General features: G+C 39.7%; 1 protein-coding gene across 5 annotated transcripts in view; it reads right to left on the bottom strand.

Moving 5' to 3' along the window:
- The window catches only part of mid2 (midline 2), a 117,368-nt gene that overhangs the window by 3,214 nt on the left and 91,555 nt on the right, over positions 1-22,599 (bottom strand). For all 5 annotated transcript variants that reach the window (XM_056240307.1, XM_056240306.1, XM_056240304.1 and 2 more), the window contains 5 exons: positions 19,778-19,926; positions 18,632-18,759; positions 18,335-18,478; positions 11,256-11,417; positions 1,922-2,129 (listed from right to left, as the gene is read on the bottom strand). In XM_056240307.1, the coding sequence (XP_056096282.1) occupies positions 1,922-2,129; positions 11,256-11,417; positions 18,335-18,478; positions 18,632-18,759; positions 19,778-19,926 (791 nt within the window). The remainder of the gene's footprint in view (positions 1-1,921; positions 2,130-11,255; positions 11,418-18,334; positions 18,479-18,631; positions 18,760-19,777; positions 19,927-22,599) is intronic.

The raw sequence follows: 22,599 nt of genomic DNA, 5'->3' as shown, positions 1-22,599 counted from the left end.
TTGTAATAATTGTGTCATAATTTTAATAAAATTACCTTTACACCGCTATGTGGCCTTTTTACCATTACAGTGTATGATTCCATGGTATATTTGATTTACTGTTTGAGTATGGTGCCAATTTTATTGTTACCACCAAATATTTTACATATTCTTGAAGACATCTTTAGGTCTGGTTTCAGACCCAACCTTAGGTTATCCAACCTCTCTGGTCTCGGTCTCGACTCGGACTCGACTCTCTTTGGTCTCGGTCTCGACTCGGACTCGACCCTCTATGGTCTCGGTCTCGACCCTCTATGGTCTCGGTCTCGACTCGGACTCGACCATCTATGGTCTCGGTCTCGACTCGGACTCGACCCTCTACGGTCTCGGTCTTGACTCGGACTCGACCCTCTATGGTCTCGGTCTCGACTTGGACTCGACCCTCTATGGTCTCGGTCTCGGACTCGACCCTCTATGGTCTCGGTCTCGACTTGGACTCGACCCTCTATGGTCTCGGTCTCGACTTGGACTCGACCCTCTATGGTCTCGGTCGCGACTTGGACTCGACCCTCTATGGTCTCGGTCTCGACTCGGACTCGACCATCTATGGTCTCGGTCTCGACTCGGACTCGACCCTCTACGGTCTCGGTCTCGATTCGGACTCAACCCTCTATGGTCTCGGTCTCGACTTGGACTCGACCCTCTATGGTCTCGGTCTCGACTTGGACTCGACCCTCTATGGTCTCGGTCTCGACTTGGACTCGACCCTCTATGGTCTCGGTCTCGACCCCTCTATGGTCTCGGTCTCGACCCCTCTATGGTCTCGGTCTCGACTTGGACTCGACCCTCTATGGTCTCGGTCTCGACTCGGACTCGACCCTCTATGGTCTCGGTCTCGACTCGGACTCGACCCTCTATGGTCTCGGTCTCGACTCGGACTCGATCCTCTATGGTCTCGGTCTCGACTCGGACTCGACCCTCTATGGTCTCGGTCTCGACTCGGACTCGACCCTCTATGGTCTCGGTCTCGACTCAGACTCGACCCTCTATGGTCTCGGTCTCGACTCGGACTCGACCCTCTATGGTCTCGGTCTCGACTCGGACTCGACCCTCTATGGTCTCGGTCTCGAGTGAGCTGGTCTCGACTACAACACTGTTTAATTGTTTTTTAATACACCAAGTGAAAATTCTAGTTTATAGCAAATTTTATGGAATTATCTATGGAAAGTGTCAAACTGACTGAAGTGGTATACAAGTACAACCCTCTATGGTCTCGGTCTCGACTTGGACTCGACCCTCTATGGTCTCGGTCTCGACTTGGACTCGACCCTCTATGGTCTCTGTCTCGACTTGGACTCGACCCTCTATGGTCTCGGTCTCGACCCCTCTATGGTCTCGGTCTCGACTTGGACTCGACCCTCTATGGTCTCGGTCTCGACTCGGACTCGACCCTCTATGGTCTCGGTCTCGACTCGGACTCGACCCTCTATGGTCTCGGTCTCGACTCGGACTCGACCCTCTATGGTCTCGGTCTCGACTCGGACTCGACCCTCTATGGTCTCGGTCTCGACTCGGACTCGACCCTCTATGGTCTCGGTCTCGACTCGGACTCGACCCTCTATGGTCTCGGTCTCGACTCGGACTCGACCCTCTATGGTCTCGGTCTCGACTTGGACTCGACCCTCTATGGTCTCGGTCTCGACTCGGACTCGACCCTCTATGGTCTCGGTCTCGACTCGGACTCGAGTGAGCTGGTCTCGACTACAACACTGTTTAATTGTTTTTTAATACACCAAGTGAAAATTCTAGTTTATAGCAAATTTTATGGAATTATCTATGGAAAGTGTCAAACTGACTGAAGTGGTATACAAGTACAACCAAAACATCCTCTTAAGGTAATAGTTACATATGTTACAAGCTTGTAAAATCCGAAATCACTTACCACGTGGAGGCTCCCAGTAAAACCTCCCAGTAATGGCAACCACTGTCGATGAAGACGTTGCCAGCGGCACCGTAGGATCCGGTTCCACTGAAGCGTTCCGGAGTGTGACTCTTCTTTAGGGAGCTTTCATCCTTCTCCATTGTCAGACAGTCATTGGAGAGGCGCAGCTTCTTATGGGCCGTTTTGGGGTCCAGTTTGAAAGGCTGACCTGATGAGCAGAGAGAATAGAGATGGGTGAGGAGAAACTCTCACTGGTCTGCTGGAATTTCCCAATTCATGCAATTTGTTAAATATCAGTTTTAGCTCTTCTGGTTAATTAAGAGATGAGCGGTTGTGATGAAAGGCAATGTGTGTGTGTGCGAGAGTGAAAGACAGACAGAATCAAGTATATGATTTGAGTTTTATATTTCTTGAAAAGAAGAGGTGACCCCGCAGACCCGACATTTAACTTTGGCACGTCTAAATCTTCCCATCCCCAGCGTAATGACTGACAATGCAGCAAAACAATCAGCTGCGCTGTGTCCCTGCCCACAAACCAATCATCTCAACCCAGAGTGAGGTTTACTGCACCCAGATATGAAAGGTTCTGGCAACATGCTGCTGGAAGCCAATTACATTAACACGCTCTTGTCTTTGAACTGCTTATCGCTGTGAGCGCAGCCATTCTCAACACTCGTGCAGTCATGCCATTTTACAGCATGTGTTTGAGGGCACTAGGAAAAGCGATGCATGTGCACACACACAACACACACACACACACACACACACACACACACACACACACACACACACACACACACACACACACACACACACACACACACACACACACACACACACACACACACACACACACACACACACACACACACACACTACAAGCGAGAATCCCATAAAATGCTAATTGCCTTCTATTTAAAACTGATGAACCTTTCAAGACAAAAAGGAGTAAAATGGCATAATTGTGTAGTGCAGGTGTCTGAACAAAGTGCAGGTGTCTTTATTGTATCATTTTTATTTAAAAACGAGTACTAAAAAAAAGCATATATTTAGAAATTATACTGAACATTGGGATTTTGTTTTTGGAATATTCCATGTTCTTTGCAAACCTAAGCCGTGCTGCCATGTTCTTTTTTAGAGAGAAGAGAGAAGTAGTGCTGCCTTTTTCTTTCTTTCTGGCAACCCTTCCAAACAAGCCATACTTGTCCTGTCTTTTTCTTATTTTTTAACATGTTAACTGAGGCCTGTAGTGTCTGAGGTGTAGCTCTTGGGTGTTTTGCGATTTCTCTGAGCATTGCACGATCTGACCTTGTGGTGAATTTGCTGGGAGGTCCACTCCTAGGAAGATTGGCAACTGTCTTGAGTGTTTTCCACTTGTGAAAATTTACTGTAGAATAATGTACTTCAAATGGTTTGGAAATGGCCTTGTAACCCTTGCTAGATTGATGGGCAGCAACAATTGCTTCTCTAAGACCACTGCTGATGTCTTTCCTCCTTAGCATTGTGTTAACACACACCTGAATGCTCAAGACCAGCAAACTGCCAAAAATTCTGCTTTTATAAAGTTGGTCACCCTCACTGATGATCAAATAATCAAAGACATTGACTGCTACTTTCCCTCTCAATTCCTATGGAAGCAGTAAACGGTGAACTTAACTTTGTCACACATGGCTTTTCCATTTTAGCCTAGTTTTTGTAAAATAAATAATGACATGGTGTAATCTGTCATGTGTTGTTGTTCATCTAACGTTGTATTTACCTCGTTTTAAGATCTGCCAAGGCCGATGATTTCTTATTATGTCCTTACCCGTAAAACCATAGAATTCAAAAGGTGGACTTTCTTTTGCACGACGGTGTGTATATACACTACCGTTCAAAAGTTTGGGGTCAGTGAGAATTTTATTTTTATTTTTTGGAGGAAAGATATCAATACTTTTATTTATCAAGGAATAATTAATTTGATCGAAAGTGACAGTAAAGACATTTATAATGTTACAAAGGTCTTTTGAACTTCCTTTTCATCAAAGAATCCTAAAAAAAAAAAAAAACTGTACAACTGACAGACCAACAACTGTTTCAACATTGATAATAATAATAAATGTTTCTTGAGTATCAAATCCTCATATTATACTGATTTGTGAAGGATCATTTGACACTGAAGACACTGACACTGGTGATGCTGAAAATTCAGCTTTAATCACAGGAATAAATTACACTTTACTATATATTTACACAGAAAACAGCTTATTTACACTGGAATAATATTTAATACTATAACTGATTTTTGTTGTATTTTTAATCAAATAAGCGCAGCCATGGTTAGCAGAAGAGAATTCTTTTAAAAGTATTTAAAATCGTACCGACCCCAAACTTTTGAACGGTAGTGTATATATATATATACTGTATATATATATATACACAGTGGAGAGAACAAGTATTTGATACCCTGCCAATTTTGCAGGGTTTCCCACTTACAAAGCATGTAGAAGTCTGTAATTTTTATCATAGGTACTCTTCAACTGTGAGTGACGGAATCTAAAACAAAAATCCAGAAAATTGGATTGTATGATTTTTAAGTAATTCATTTGCATTTTATTACATGACATAAGCATTTGATACATCAGAAAAGCAGACCTTAATATTTGGTACAGAAACCTTTGTTTGCAATTACAGAGTTCATACGTTTCCTGTAGTTCTTGACCAGGTTTGCACACACTGCAGCAGGGATTTTGGCCCACTACTCCATACAGATCTTCTCCAGATCCTTTAGGTTTTCGGGGCTGTCGCTGGGCAATACGGACTTTCTATTGGGTTCAGGTCTGGAGACTGGCTAAGCCACTCCAGGACCTTGAGATGCTTCTTACGGAGCCACTCCTTAATTGCCCTGGCTGTGCGTTTCGGGTCGTTGTCATGCTGGAAGACCCAGCCACAACCCATCTTCAATGGTCTTACTGAGGGAAGGAGGTTGTTGGCCAAGATCTTGCGACACATGGCCCTATCCATCCTCCCATCAATATGGTGCAGTCGTCCTGTCCCCTTTGCAGAAAAGCATCCCCAAAGAATGATGTTTCCACCTCCATGCTTCACGGTTGGGATGGTGTTCTTGGGGTTGTACTCATCCTTCTTCCTCCAAACACGGCGAGTGGAGTTTAGACGAAAAAGCTCTATTTTTGTCTCATCAGACCACATGACCTTCTCACATTCCTCCTCTGGATCATCCAGATGGTCATTGGCAAACTTCAGACGGGCCTGGACATGCGCTGGCTTGAGCAGGGGGACCTTGCGTGCGCTAAAGGATTTTTATCCTTGACGGCGCAGTGTGTTACTAATGGTTTTCTTTGAGACTGTGGTCCCAGCTCTCTTCAGGTCATTGACCAGGTCCTGCCATGTAGATCTGGGCTGATCCCTCACCTTCCTCATGATCATTGATGCCCCACGAGGTGAGATCTTGCATGGAGCCCCAGACCGAGGGAGATTGACCGTCATCTTGAACCTCTTCCATTTTCTGATGATTGCGCCAACTGTTGTTGCCTTCTCACCAAGCTGCTTGCCTATTGTCCAGTAGCCCATCCCAGCCTTTTGCAGGTCTACAATTTTATCTGATGTCCTTACACAGCTCTCTGGTCTTGGCCATTGTGGAGAGGTTGGAGTCTGTTTGATTGAGTGCGTGGACAGGTGTCTTTTATACAGGTAACGGGTTCAAACAGGTGCAGTTAATACAGGTAATGAGTGGAGAACAGGAGGGCTTCTTAAAGAGAAACTAACAGGTCTGTGAGAGACGGAATTCTTACTGGTTGGTAGGTGATCAAATACTTATGTCATGCAATAAAATGCAAATGAATTACTTAAAAATCATACAATGTGATTTTCTGGATTTTGTTTTAGATTCTGTCACTCACAGTTGAAGAGTACCTATGATAAAAATTACAGACTTCTACATGCTTTGTAAGTGACAAGTGGAAAACCTGCAATATCGGCAGTGTATCAAATACTTGTTCTCCCCACTGTATATGAGCAAAAATGAACAGCGCTGAGTGAGAACAACTAGATTTATGACAGCTGCAGTCAGACGCTGACACCTGTCACATATATTCAAAGGTTTATTTGTAATGCACTAAAATGTGACAACAACATAATTTGCAGTGTCAGCTGGGGCCATGCCATTAAAAAGTGTACTGCAGCATTTTTCAGAACCTTAAATGAGAAAGTTTTTACTTTATATACATACATACACATTACACACGAGAAAGTTTTTACTTTATATACATACATACACATTACACACAGTGTGACCTCACTTTTGGCTGGACTCCTGCTCTTGGGATGGGGTGCTCAGGGGAGGGCTGACTGCTGACAGCTTGAGTGATGTCTATGCTGTGCAGGATGAGTAAATATTATTCCAAGATCTTTTAACAACAAATAAACATGGCTGCCCTTGGGGCTGCTTGTCATGTGATATTTCTCATATAGGCTTTATGTACGGTCACCAGCCATGGCAGTTCTGACTAAACTCCTATAGGAACACAGCTGTGACTCTACACACACATACACGCGCACGCACAAACAAACAAACAAACAAACACACACAAACACACACACACACACACACACACACACACACACACACACACACACACACACACACACACACACACACACACACACACACACACACACACACACACACACACAGTTGTGTTTTCATGTTTTATGGGGACTTTCCATAGACATAATGATTTTTATACTGTACAGACTGTATATTCTATTCCCTTACACTGCCCCTATCCCTAAACCTACCCATCACAGGAAACATTCTGCATTTTTACATTTTCAAACAACATCACTTAGTATGATTTATAAGCTGATTTCCTCATGGGGACCAAAAAATGTCCCCACACGAACAAGGATTTCGGATATTGCCATCTTTGTGGGGACATTTTGTCCCCATAACGTAGGGTTTACCAGGCCACACACACACACACACACACACACATTTAATAAAAAATAGATTCGAATATAGAGTGTCCAGACTTGAGTTTGTATGCAGACCCCTGCTGCTGCCTGTATTATAGATCTCAGCAATCCCTTTTGAACATATTATCTCATCCAAAGTTCAGCTGGAAAAAAAAACAAAAAACTTTCATTTCAACACAACTTGCAAAGAGCCATTTGATGTCTTCCCGTTGTTGCTCTGTAAGCCTGCATGGCTGTGCTTCAGGAACAGTCACGTAGACCCTGGTGATGGACTGGGGGATGGAGAAGCAGGAGCAGGGATGGTAAATAAGAGGAAGGGTGACCGCAGTGGACGGAGCACACACTGCTTCTATTCTATTTATTTCATATGATTTTTCAGGGTTTCTTTTGGTGTACGTTCGTACATTTCCAAATAATCAAGTAAATAAAATTACATATATATACACATGCAAGAGTCTTAGGCATGTTAGTATTTTTGGAGATCTGATCTCACCATCATCGAGTCCATCTGGGATTACATGAGACACACTAAATCAAGAAGAACTGCAGCAACTTCTCCAAGAGAAACCAAAATAATGTTCAAAAATAATGTCATAAATTGATTTTATTTATCAATTAACTTCAATTAACTAAATCAAATCAATATTTGCCGCGACCACCCTTTGCTTTTAAAAGAGGTACTTTTTTTCCCAGGTACACTTGCACATTGTTTTTTTGAGGTAACTTTGCAGGAAGGTTTCTTCAAGCGTTTTGGAGACGTTGCCGCAGTTCTTCTGGATTTAGTCAGGCTCAGTTTTTTCAGTTTCTTCATGTAATCACAGAAAGACTCGAATGATGGTGAGATCAGTTCTGCTTCTATACTTTTTGTAATGTCTATTTGATGCTTTTCTCTTTTAACACAGCCACAATTGATGTGCAATTAATTTGATTAATTGGCAAATCATGTAATTAATTTGATAAAAAATTTAATTGCTTGACAGCCCTAATATATAAAAATATATAATAAATTATTATATGCATGATATTTTTATTTATTTTATTTAATGTTGTAACTGGATTATCAGAAATAAAAATTACATGGTTTAACATATAAAACATTTTAGATTGCATTTCCAGCAAAATATACTGTATTTTACTGTGATAGCCTATATATTATATAGCAAATCTCAATTTGATTTTTCTTATTTTGTCACAAATTATACCTAGGCCTATATTATCGGCCAGCTCTTTATATAAAGTTGGATATATAAATATGTCCAAATGTATCAGCATACATACAATATCCACGTGTAGGGTGACATATATCTCAACTGCATGATTGCTTGTATCGTTGCAAAAACTATATTATTGCCCAGCTCAAATCTGCTAATTGTGAATACAGGGCAAGAAGATATTAAGATATATTATAAACATTGTGATTTTCTGTAAAGCTGAAACAATGTGTATTGTGAAAAGCCCTATACAAATAAATTTGACTTGAACTGATATAACATTACTTATACAAGATATAACCACACAGTCCACTTGCCTAATTAATATTAAATAATTACATTAAAAATTAAGAATGCTGCATTTTAAGCTAAAGCAATCCTGATTTTTGGCCTTTGTACATATCAAAATTGAGTGGGCCTGTGATACGATCACTTCTACATCATCTCTGCCTTTGCAAATTACAGTCGCCACTTAAAGGCTTCTGAGAAATTAATTGTCAATGATCAAGCTTGAGCTCTAGGATTCAACTGGGGGCTGAGCACACGCTCACTCTGGATTCCTGAATAAAACAGGAAGAGATTATGTAAATGTCTTTAAATAGCATTTCTCTTGAGACGGGGGGAGGTGTCTGGACTTTCACGGTCGAGTAGGCATGGCAAGCATGCGTGTGCCAGAGAAAACGTGAAACATAGAATTGGCCCAAAGACAGTTTCCTTCTTTATATAGGCAGATGGGCAGAAGGCACAGCTGTGGGAAAGGACTTTCTTTGATAATGCAAGGGTTAAAATGTCTTCTATGGTGAAACAGCAAGCCTTAAATTTCCTACTTTGAATTTCAATGCTACCGTACTACACAGAGAGAAAGTTATACTTTGGCTAGGCTTCCCAAAGCATTTAGTAGAAAAATAGTGCTTAGTCTCAAACGGCACATTTCCCAATTGCAGCACTATCTAAGAAGCACTGTTCAAAAGTTTGGGATCAGTACGACTTAAAAAAAGGAATTAATACTTTTATTCCGCAAGGATGCATTCAAATTGATCAAAAGTAACAGTAAAGATATTTAAAATGTTCCAAAAGATTTGTATTTCAATTAAATGCCATTCTTTAAAAATCTATTCATCAAAAAAGGTATCAAGTTTTCCACAAAAATAATAAGCAGCACAACTGTTTTCAACATTGTTTCTTGAGCACTAAATCATATTAGAATGATTTCATAAACTTCATGAAATCATAGAAGAATATTTCACAATATTACTGTTTCACTATATTTTTGATCAAATGAATGCCATCTTGGTCAGCACAAGAGACATTGACAAATATTATCAACACACAATTTTGAAGTAGTTCTAAGAAAGTTCCACTTAGTAATGAGCAATTAATGTGCCAAGTTAGGAAACGGATGATCATAAAATAACATACATCTTTAGTTTAGATGATCCTATGCATTATGGGAAAAAGCCTTTCTCTCTTGAAAAAAATTAAAAAAACACACAAATATTTGAAAGGGCTTAGATTTCGAGTTTCAACACCAGTGAACTGTAGAGCAACATAGTGTATGCTTTCCTACATATAGGACAGGCTTTCACAGCACAATACAGACACTGGAGCTTTGTATGTGTCTGGGGGAAAATTACATTTAATGGCACTGCTGCCTAAAATAGCATTATTACAGTAACAAAAAAGACTGTTGGTTGGTGAGTGATAGAAAAGCGAGAGAGAGAGAGAGAGAGAGAGAGAGAGAGAGAGAGAGAGAGAGAGAGAGAGAGAGAGAGAGAATGAGAGAGAGAGATACACTGCTGCAGTATTCTCACAGAAGCTTGAAGAACTATGAGAAAGGAGCGGACCAAGAGGTAGAAACAGACAATGAAAATGAGTGAGAGAGGAATGTTTGCAATTCCTCTAGACATTCCTGTATTTCTCTCTCAAACTCCTCCACAAGGCCGCTGAGAGTCTCTGATGCAATAACCCATTTGAATGCTGTCACCTGGTGCCCCGTATCTTGATTGAGTTCTTTGCTGTGAGAAGGCTGGGTAACGTCTGACAGCTTAGGTGAGGGACCTGGGCTTCCCCAGATCTCTTTCTCGCACACACACAGCAGTTCGACACCAAACTAACTGATGGTTCCCATTATTTGCATGCTCGGGTGCTAGTCGCAGATAGAACACTGATAAAGGTATTGAGCGGTTGAGTATGACAGAGCTGCTGCATTTACACTGATGTACCACCACCATATCTACTAGGACTCTGGATATAAGACCTAAGAGGTGCTGAAGTGTGTGTTTGGCCTGATTTATTGCTCAAATTATCAATCATTTGAGATTATTTGTGTCAGTCCATAACTCTCCCCTACCAAGATCCTCTAGTAATTGGGGTTCAGAGGGCATATTTTCCATTTACAAATATTTTTGAGCAAATCTTGAGTACATGCAAATAAATGGTTACATTTTTTGGTTAAATGCCTGAAATAAGGTCTGTGGTTAAAACAAGCTCAAGATGTTTTATTTCATGTTTTATTCTACAACATAAAATACATCAGTAATACCTCACTAATGATTTTTAAAGCTTTTATGTAGATTGTTCTCGACTCATCTACTCACTGGTCCACTTTTACAGCCTGTTGTGTTTATATTTTTGCTCTTGCAAACTATTCTAACTCAAACTTTTCAACTTATAGATTTTAAATAAAGACTGAAAGAGTTGTCAGAAGCTTGATGGTGGGGATGCTGAAGTCATGTGTTTGTGGTGCAGTCTGTCTACAGCCAAACTTTATCTTTTTATTTCTGCTGATTGTATTTATTTAGGCTTCAAAATTCATAGAAGTTGTGTTCATTTCTGCACATTATCTATCATACATGTAAGAATCATAAACGTTTGTCAGTCACAGAGCTCCTTTTCTGCAATAATCCCCCCCAAAAATTGTCAAGGGAACAAGGGTGATGATAACTTCTGGGTTGCCTACAACAATACATCATCCCTGCAGTGCTATATATTTCGGAGTAAATGTTGGCTTAATGTTGTGTAAAATAAATGTTCATTTTGGGGATATAGAATTCATAGTACTTTCTAGATATTGGCACCAGCTATTGATAAAGCCATATCGACTGACCACTAGCATGAGGTCTATTGATCCTTGCATCCGCTGGACTTACTGTTGGTTTTGAGGCGAGCAGGTTCACTGTTTCTGCTGCCTGCCTGGTTGATAGCCTTGACGAAAAAGATGTAACGGGTGCCGCTCTGCAAGCCATGGACTGTGTAGTGATTCTGCTTGATATTGGGCACAATCATCCAGCTATCTACAGAGTTATACAGACCTGCAAGGCAAGAGAAAGAGCACAACATTAATGACAGATGCCGGTGAAATAATCACCACGTGCAAATAAATATTTGAACACATTGTGATTCTAAAAAGGGAATGGTACATATGAAGTTCATTATTCAAGGCATGCCTATTTCTGTTTGATATGAAAACACATATAGCACACGTTCGGAGAGAGACTCGGGATGTTTGCCTCAGGCAAGTAGAGATGCCCCCCAAGCCAGTCTCTCATGGTGAACCATTTGCCCAGAATGCCCTTAGGAAACATCAACACTTCCATTAAAACCACTGGCATTGCCACTCAAGGTATGCCAAATGTGTGCCAGACAAATATCGGCTACGCGCTTGAACCCTTAACAACAATATATTTAGCCACTGGTCAGCCTGCTTCCTAGATCAGAATTAGCAATTAATAAAAATCCATATCGTTCACCATTAAAGAAAACTGCGAAATGGATATTTGTACCTGCTGAAAGCAAAGACATTTACTGCATCATTCAGCTGAATGTAAAATACATGTCTAATGAATTGTTGCCTGCTTATAAATGCAATTGCAAATTATATCTGTATGCAAGTAAATGATCACTGGATTAAAAAGAAAACAAAGCTTGTATAGTGTCAACCATTTTCTTCCAGTATCTGCATGTCGCTAATATTTTTTCATGAGCAAAAAAGTCATTTGATCCATGTCCATAACAAAAAGGCGTTTGATGTTGTTGCTTGATGAATCGAATTAGAATAACAGACTACAATATGCTGCTTACATTGTAAATTCTCTGCTGTTGCTTGACATTCAGAGGGAGAGAGACTTCAAAGAGGTTCAGATGAAGATATGTGTCACTGGCTAAAAAAAAAAGCAGTGTGAATAGGGATCCTAGACAGTGCATAAGTGAGTGTGTGTGTGTGTGTGTGTTGGCAGATGAAAGGGAGCCAAAACACAAGACTGGAACGGGGCTGCTCCCAATACTGTCGGCAAATCTAAACTAGCCTTTGATGCTTCTATTGTGTGCGTGCGTGTGAGTGTGTGTGTGTGTTTCCATGACTGTGCATGTGCTTAGATGTCACCAATGCCAATAGGACACATAGTTAAGAATTAATTCTAGTACATTATGAGTATGTATGTGCATACGATATGATTCCACATAAACGCATTTTCCTACACCCAGAAAAAACATACGGTCACATTCACTTCAACAATGTCCCACTTCTCATCAGTGGCCACTGTGGACTGTGTCTTCATTTCACATTCACATTCTTGGGCGGCTCTCCAAAGCCCAGCTTATGAATATCTTAAGGTACAAAGACCTAGGCTTTGGCAGTAACCGCTGTCAAATAATAACGCCCCAAAAAGCAACGGAAACACTGCAGCAAGATGGCCAACGACATCAAGAAAACATAATATGACACCTAATCAATGCCTGGCTGACCAGTCCTGTGATTATCTCTGCTTCGAAGAGCAATATCCACCACCAGGGCTGAGGATAAATCATAGAAGCAGGACATGAATATTAGGAATATTGTGAGAATGTCACAAATGTGTCCATCAACCAGAAAGCTGCGTTCAACTTTAAGCAACATCTTTACATAAGTAGATTTACATCCTTTCTAATTCGTAAACATTGTGAAAACAGCTGAAAGTCATTCCAAAATTTGACAGGGAAGATTTAGTGACATATAAAACCATTGCACAAATGGTCTAACTTTTCCTAAAGGTGCAGTACTGGACCAACAAATAGTAAGGAAGCTAAAACTCGTTTCTGTCTACCTTCTATACTCATGCTGGCCTTCTAAACACATTAGTTTGACCTTAAATAAACAAACAATATATTTCCTATTAATATTTGTCCTTAAAATAGATTTTATAGGTCTTTTTCTTACATGTCAGAGCTGATTGCAGTTTTTTTCATCAAAACCAATTCATATGAGCTCCACAATCAACAATACTTACCTCTGAGAATGAATAAACATATATTTTACAGCTAAAGGTCACCAGCTTTCTGCAGCGGCACTAAACCCATTACCAGACCAGAATAAAATATAATGAAATATGAAATATGTGCAATCTAGAAGTTATAAATAAACAGATACAAATTCAAATGTAGATAAAAGATCAGGACTCACTGGACAAAACCATTTTGGTGATTATTGACATCCACTGACTGTAGACAATATAATATAATACAGTATATATTGTATATATTAGTGAAGCCATGCTGACTAATCGCATCTAACAAAAGTGTGTATTTATGTAATATATGTGTGTGTTTATATATTATTATGTTTATATATGTGTATATATATAATATATAATATATTTATGTGTGTGTGTATATATGTCTTTATATACACAGTATCTCACGAAAGTGAGCACCCCTCTTATTTCAGCAAACATTTTAGTATATCTTCTCAAGGGACAACACTATAGAAATGAAACTTGGATATATTTTAGAGTAGTCATTGTGCTGCTTGTATAGCAGAATATATTTACTGTCCTCTGAAAATAACTCGACATACAGCCATTATTGTCAAAATAGCTGGCAACAAAAGTGAGTACACCCTAAGTGATAACAGCTGTACGTCGTTTAACCATGCAAAGCCACATGTCCTATTCATCATGTTCATGCATTTGTCTGCTTGACAGGACCATACAAATTTGTGTATCTTGTATTAGAGCAGTTAAAATTTGTGCTCTGAGTACAATTCTCTCATACTGACCACTGGATGTTCAACATGGCACCTCATGGCAAATAACTCTCTAAGGATTTGAGAATTAGAATTGTTGCTCTCCACAAAGATGGCCTAGGCTATAAGAAGATTGGTAACACCCTGAAACTGAGTTACAGTACAGGCCAGGGTCATACAGAGGTTTTCCAAGACGGGTTCCACTCAGATCAGGTCTCGCAAGGGTCAATCAAAGAAGTTGAGTCCTCGTGCTTTGCGTCAGGTGCAGAATCTGGCTTTAAAAAACAGACACATGAGTGCTGCCAGCATTGCTTTAGAGGTTGCAGAAGCGGAAGGTCAGCTTGTCAGTGCTCAGACCATACGCCGCACACTGCATTGCCGTCGTCCCAGAAGGAAGCCTCTTCTGAAGCTGCCTCACAAGAAAGCCCGCAAACAGTTTGCTGAAAGCAACCTGTCCAAGAGCATGAATTACTGGAACCATGTCCTGTGGTCTGATGAGACTAAGATAAACTTGTTTGGCTCAGATGGTGTCCAGAATGTGCGGCGATGCCCCGTGAGGAGTACCAAGAAAATTGTGTCTTGCCTACAGTCAAGCATGGTGGTGGGAGCATTATGGTCTGGGACTGCATGAGTGCTGCTGGTACTGGGGAGCTGCACTTCATTGTGGAAAACATGGATTCCAACATGTACTGTGACATTCTGAAGCAGAACATGATGCCCTCCCTTCAGAAACTGGGCCGAACGGCATGATAACGATCCCAAACACACCGCCAAGATGACAACTGCCTTGCTGAGGAAGCTGAAGGTGATGGAGTGGCCAAGTATGTCTCCAGACCTGAACCCTATTGAGCACCTGTGCTGTGGGGCATCCTCAAGCGGAAGGTGGAGAGGCGCCATGTGTCTAACATCCAGCAGCTCCGAGATGTCATTATGGAGGAGTGGAAGAGGGTCCCAGCAACAACCTGTGTCCTCTGGTGAACTCCATGCCTAGGAGGATTAAGGCAGTGCTAGATAACAATGGTGCTCACACAAAATATTGACACTTTGGACACAGTTTTGACATGTTCACTTAGGGTGTACTCACTTTTGTTGCCAGCTATTTTGACAATAATGGCTGTATGTCGAGTTATTTTCAGAGGACAGTAAATATATACTGCTATACAAGCAGCACAATGACAAAAATATATCCAAGTTTAATTTCTATAGTATTGTCCCTTGAGAAGATATACTAAAATGTTTGCTGAAATGTGAGATATGTACTCATTTTTGTGAGATACTATATGTACTGTATATACTTAAATCTTAAAATATATTCTTTTTGTGTTGCACAGAAGTATGCATCCCTTTAATTTCTGATGAACTGAAATTACATACATGCTGTAAAATACTATTTCAGTCCTACTTTAAAATGTCACGTTTATTTCAATGTTACTTGCCATAACTTTGCAATTACTTGCTGTTTCTTTTACATTTACATACATTTTACATTTAGTCATTTAGCAGACGCTTTTATCCAAAGCGACTTACAACTGAGGACTAAACCAAGCGAGTCATCGTGAAGAGACAAAAACAATGCAAGAAGTGCTCAAAATACAAAGTTCAGACATTGCTCGGAGTAGCATAAGCCAGATAAGCAAGGATTTAAAGGAAAAGGAAAGAGTTTTTTTTTTTTTTTTGCTATGCTAAGTGCTCACGGAAGAGATGAGTTTTCAGTTGTCTTTTGAATGCTGTCAGGGATTCTGCATTCCGGATGAGGGTGGGCAGATCATTCCACCAGCATGGTACCGCTTCTTTTGTGAAATTTACTAGCAATTTCTGAGTGAAAACTGTTTTAAAGTAAATCCTACCCATTTTTTTTCCAGTGTAGTAGCTGACTGTTAATACAAGCTCTCTTACGGTCAACACACTCACTGCTCTCTGCGTGGGTTTGTCTATACACAAGATTTCTTGGGTTTTTCAAGGTTGCAAAGCACATTTAGCTTATGTTTTTTGAGGACACGCATAATCAAATGAATGAGTTTTGCAGGAAAACAAGACAGAATCAGATGACCATAATAGTCATTTGTTAGACTGGTTTGACCTCATTGCTGTTTGCAACAACTGTCAGCTTTACAGTTGTTCGACCACATGTTTTCTGGCCCTCGTAACATCCACGTCTCTCCCGTTTTCTATAAACTACCCATGAGTCACGGCACGCATCCCTGAGCTAGAGGTGCGCACGTCAGATTAGGTGATGTGGCCCGTTTCCTCCGCAAGGACAGCGGCATTTGCATACTGTTTGCCGCAGGTTAGCATGCCAGTCCGGCGGCTTGTATCACTATCAATCAATGTCACAATGAGAGCGGAGCAAAGAGCATTAGCTCGTGTCAGATCTCATCAGGGCTGATGCCAGGCCAGTGCCCTCACTTTCCCAGGCCTGACGATAAACCTGAGCCGCTCTTTCAACAGCACCTCGAACGACTCTCTTCCCAAATGACAAAGCAAAGAAAAAACTGTTTTGGCTGATGCATATGAATTCTAGGCATGTTTAATTGATCATGAAAGGTTGGCTTTCCAGTCATGGCAGCTGTGCAATTACACATTATTGGACTCGAGTGCATTGCAGGGGAAAAGTATTGATTTTTTTTACATAGCACATGACTGTTATTTTGTATGTCAAAAGAACGCTGCTGGCATGCATACTGACGGATCACAGTAAATGATCGTTATGAAAAAGATCCTGCATGTTATCCAGCCTGAGACCTTAATATGATGCTTTTATGATTGCGAAATGTAATACGCTTTTGCTAAAGGGAACATAAAACAAGCCATCAATTTCACTGGCCTGCAAACATGAAAAACCATAACAAAACAATATAAAAATATGATTCCATTAAAAATGCCTTGAAACTACACGTGATTGAAGCTCCCCACAGAAGGAAATCCATCTAAAGCGGATAGATCTTGACTGGGGGCCGGAGTATGTTTCAGAGACACTTTTCCTGACTTGGCCAATGGCTGAGAAAATGAATGAGCAAAGGCTTACATTTCTTCTCATGGGAGTGAAGAGTACGCATCTAAGAATTGGAGCATTTAGGCATCCGCATTCAAAGACGCAATGCTTTAAAAAGGTCTGGGAAGAAAGCATTGCTCTCCATTTCTGCGTCTGTTGGTTTGTATCCTCTAAGGAGCCTGCGGTAGCTCTGTGGATGTTCCTGGGCTTCTAAACTATCAGTGGTTGAAATGAATATACTGTTATTTACTGAAGCGGGCTGAATGGGAACGGAGGAGCAGGTTTGCGAGTGAGAGAGCGAGAGAAGAAAATGCTGTCTCGGCCTTCAAGCAATTAAACAACTCTTTCACTCCAGACTTTTATTTACAAGTGCAGAAAAAGATATGGGGGAACATGTATGTGTTAAAAAAAATGCTATGATTCCTTTGGAATTTTTAAGGGTGTATAGCAGTAGTTTTAGTGCTTCAAAATAATGCAAAATATGGAATAAAATGCTAAATGTAACAAATAATATAAAAATAAAAGTAAAATGTTGAAAAGTCTGTAAGATTTTTTTTTTATTAAAACTTTTATTCAGAAAGAACATTAAATTGATCAAAAGTGACAATCGATTTCAAATAAAATTGTTTTTATTCATCAAAGAATCCTGAAAAAATTATTATCACGATTTCCACAAAAATATGTTTTAACATTAATAATAATAAATGTTTCTTGAGCATCAAATCCGCATATTAGAATGATTTCTGAAGGATCATATGACACTGAAGTCTGGAGTAATGTCATTACAGGAATAAATGACATTTTAAAATACATTTAAATATAATTTTTTTTTATCTTTTATTGTAATTTTGATCAATGAATGATTGAAAAATTGAATAAATGTAGCCTTGGTGAGCATACAGAAATTCTTTAAAAAACAAAAAATTCTTACAGATCCCACACTTCTGAAAGGTAGTGTATATATATATATATATATATATATATATATATAAATAAAATACATTGAAATAAAAAAAATAAAAAAACAGTCACGTTTTCTATAATATTTAGGCTATACTGTTTTTTTCTTTACAAAAATTGCTAAATGTTCCTATTCAGCCTTTGTAAAGTCACTTGATGATACTAGAAGCTCTAATGTAAAGGTTGTGTATAGAAGCAAAAGCAGTTGAAAAGTAAATGAGGGATTGATGGTAAAAGAGGGAGATCCTGTGCTGTGTAAGGCATGTATTTAGACTCACTGATGAAGTTGGTCTGGCCAGTGTAGATGGTGTACTGAAGCTCATAGGAGGTGACGCTGAATTCATCTTCAGAAGTCCAGTGCACTGTAATGGTGTCATGAGAGGCTGTGCAGAGCTCTTCACGTATAGAGGGAGGGTTGGGTGCTGGAAAAGAAGGCAAGCGTCAAGACAGGACGTATTGATTTGGTTCCGCAAAAAGGATGGCTGATGTAATTCTGGCCATGTATTCATTAACTTTGCACTAGATACAAGGAAAACACTCGCTGAAGGTGGTTTCAGATTTCTCACTGATTTTACCTGTCAAGTAATCCAGTCCTTCCAGGATTTTCTTTTCTCTGGAGAAATCAAGGGCAAAATTGTCAAAAGCCTGGTTCAGATTGACGTCTGGGATGAGGACCTGGGAGGAGGCGGTGGCCATGGCAACTCTGGGTGGAAAGAGAGGTAACTGGTAATTAATTTATAAATGTTTCTATTTACAACAGTCTATTTACAGGCAGCAAGGCTGGATGTGATTTCACCCAAAGTGACAGAATTATAAACAGCATCTGGCCGCACTCAAATGCAGAGAAATGTGTGCGGCAAATTCAAATAATATAGAAGACAGTACAGTCAGTAGGGATACCTAAAACCAATGAAATTTTAAGGTTCCTGATTAAAAAAAAAAGGATTCTACAGCAAACAAAAATGCTATTGACCATACTCCTTGGTTTACCCTGCCTGTTTAAATATTAATAATAAATATAGTAATAATAACAAATATATATATATATACATAAACATATATAACAGTACATATAAAGTAAACAGTCACAAATACAGAACAACAACAAAAACATTAAGAGAAGTAAGCAGTTTTTGTTCTTCTTTTTTTGTCAAAATTGTTGTTTTATTAATATTATTATACACCCAGCATCAGGTCTATTATGCTGCATTTACACTGTCTAATGCACAGATATGTCAAACTGTTTACATGCATTGCTCACCAAGACAGGCATTTTTACCAAGAAGTGCATTTGACTGTTCTCACACACTGTTGTATCACTGTAAGGCATGTGCGCTTGAACACATGCAAGCATTTGAAAGCTGACTCAATATCCTAACAGTCAGTATTGCAAAAAGCCAGAAAGGCATTTGGAGAGGTGATGATAAGGCTTATAATAGCAAAGGTTTGATAGATGGCAGTCAGACAGCACCAGAAAAATCCCAGTTTTGTAAAACGCATGACACCACAAAGTCTTTCTCCACACCTGATGCTGCACAAATCTTGTTAAATATTGAGTCCTGAAGGCATATTTTGTATTATTGTGAATATAAGCCACAAGCAACAGAGCTGAAAGGAGGGGGCGGCACCAGGAAATGTGTGGAGTAGCTGAAAGTTGCCTTCACGCTGGCAGCGGTAAGAAGTGCTGGTGTGTGTGTGTGTGTGTGTGTGTGCAGTCTCACCTCTCAGCCACATTCCTGGCCGTCTGGAGGAAGCGGGCGTGGTCGTTCTCCTTCAGGCTGTGCTCAGCCTGTGTGATGAGGGCACTCGAGCGCTCAAGACACTGTCTGCAGTTCGCAATCTGCTGAGCCAACTTCCTCAACTTCATCACCTAAACCCACACACAAGCCTATTACAATCTATTCACAGTGTTATATGAGAGATACATGTATTAGGGGTGGAACGGTACACAGAAGTCACGGTTCGGTTCATACCTCGGTTCAGACATCACGGTTTGGTACGATTTCGGTATAATGGAGGAAAAAGCAAAACAAAAATGCAGAAGGCATTGTATTTTTTAAATAAGTTTTATTAATAAAGGCATAGAACCAGTTTATTTGTAGTACACTGACAATAGTTTTATATAATTAGTTTATTAATTAAATTAATAAAAAGACAAAAAGACCTTGCGATATGTTTGGTAATTGTACCTGAATTAATTTAAAATTAATTTGCTATATTTCAGATCAATATAGGCTATTTGTTTTCCTTAATTTTAATTAACATTATTAATTAACAATGTAACATTATTCTCATCTGAATTATAAATAATTGATTTCTGTTTAAAATAATACTACCATTAAAAACACAGTCGATTTTCTTTTTTAATCAATGTAGAATGTGTAAGATTAGTGCTCCGAGGACAAGAAATGAAAACCAATGCAATATGATGAATGTCCAAAAGATGATGGGACCCACAGACTGTTTTGAAATGGAGTCGGTAAAAATATGTTTTGCTTTTAAAACAGTGTGTGTGTGTGTGTGTGTGTGTGTGTGTGTGATTTTGGTTGGGTGACAGTTGTAGGTTACAGTTTGACAAGAGTTTACAGTGTGAAAAAAGCACAATTTTGTGTTTTATTGCGAGTGTACACAAATATAAGTAAACACTTTGCAGGTTTAATGATCTGTATGAACAAAATGACGGAGTATGTTTTTTATGTTTCCACTGTTCGATCGCGCCCGAGTCTCTCTCTCTCTCGCGCGCGCGCACACACACACACACACACACACACACACACACACACTCCAGCATTGCAATCTTGACATCGCAGCCTGTTCATTATGCGGTCACACCAAACGCGAATAGAGCGTCAAATTCGCGTCTATCGCGTCTAGTTCGACGCTAGTCCAAAGCGAATAGGACGCGCTTCCCAGCAAACAAGTGAACGCGCGTTCAGAGCTAAGCCGATGATACAGATTATGTGTCCCTAAAGAACCTGCGTATCTAACAGTAGTTCCGCATTACATTAATTAATTTGCCCGCGAGTTTTATTTATTTTTATACCGTATATTCTCCGTGTAAATTCGTGCACCGAACCGTGACGCCCGTACCGTTTCGGTTCAATACGAATACATGTAGCCTACCGTTCCACCCCTAACATGTATGTGGCTGTTATCGCAACTTGTTAAGCTATTAATATTACATATGTTTACGTTCTCCAAGATGTTTGAAAAATAATAGACCCTTAAAGGTGCTCTAAGCGATGTCATGTGTTTTTTAGGCCAAAACATTTTTTGTCACATACAGCAAACATCTCCTCACTATCCGCTGGCTGCCTGTCCCCTGAACACACTGTAAAGAAACGCGATCTCTGTAGACACCCCATGCTTCACAAACAGCACCAAAAACAAACTGCAGCGACCCGCTCCCCAAAACATAACAAACTGTTCCAGCCAATGACCGACAAGAAGGGTTTGGGGGTGTGGTTTGGGGGGTTAGTGTGCGGATGAGGAGGAGGGAGGGTCTAGCTAGCCTCCGTTTTGTTTGACAATAGTTCGAACGTCAACAAGAAGTGACGTCACCCAGGATCGCTTAGAGAACCTTTAATGGAGTTTTTTTTTTTCATCAAAAACTCATTATCGCCCCTTGGCTCATCATCAGAGCTAAATGAGCACTTTGCTTTGTTTGCTTTTTTGTGTAATTACAGCAGAGAAACAATAAAGTGATGGATTCGAATCCTCCTATTCTTAAAAAAAACACAGAGCACTCTTTAAAGACTCATATAAATGTTGAACTAGCACTGTTAAAAACATCCGAAAGGAAAATCTAATGCATATTTCATGCTGTATTGAGCCAAATCAATTAGACAAAGTCTCAGAGATGTTATCAAGAAAAGAGTATGGCCAAATTCAGACCGCTGTACAAAGAATCTAATTTAATGTTGAAATAGCTTTAAATGATTAATATTTCTAGTATCTAGCTGGGTAGCTTTTCAAATTTTCCCTGTCCTTGTATAAAATTCCTCTCTCTGCATTAATATAGAATTTAACTGATGTGTGGTCACAGGTCAGCTTATTTCGGCTACTTTACAAGGACTTCAAATGTGGCTTATCCAATTAGAATTGACTAATATTGGATTCACTGTGTTTCTGATTGTGCTTAGTTTGCACTAATCCAGGCTTACCGTTTCATATAGTTATACTACCGTTAAAACGTTTGGGGTTGGGAAGATTTTTTTTTTTTTAATGTTTCTGAAAATGTCTTGAATATGAAATCATTGCTGGTTTGGTACTTAAGAAACATTTATATTATTATCAATGTTTAAAGAGCAGTTGTGCAACTTTTTTCAGGATTCTTTGACGAATAGAAAGTTTAAAGTAACTTAATTTATTGTAAGTTTTTTTTTTTACAAGATGAATGTCTTTACTAATGCTAATACTAATAAAGTACTAATGTTACTTTTGATCAATTTAATGCATCCTTGCTGACAAAAAATATTATTATACAGTATTTTTTTTTTTAAATGACTGGGCCCAAACTTTTTAATAGTAGTGTATAAGAATA

Source organism: Rhinichthys klamathensis, unplaced genomic scaffold (genome assembly GCF_029890125.1).
Source record: "Rhinichthys klamathensis goyatoka isolate OS25496 unplaced genomic scaffold, OSU_Roscu_1.1 h1tg000591l_1, whole genome shotgun sequence".
Taxonomy (NCBI): Eukaryota; Metazoa; Chordata; class Actinopteri; order Cypriniformes; family Leuciscidae; genus Rhinichthys; species Rhinichthys klamathensis.
This window is presented reverse-complemented; position numbering and strand designations above follow the sequence as displayed.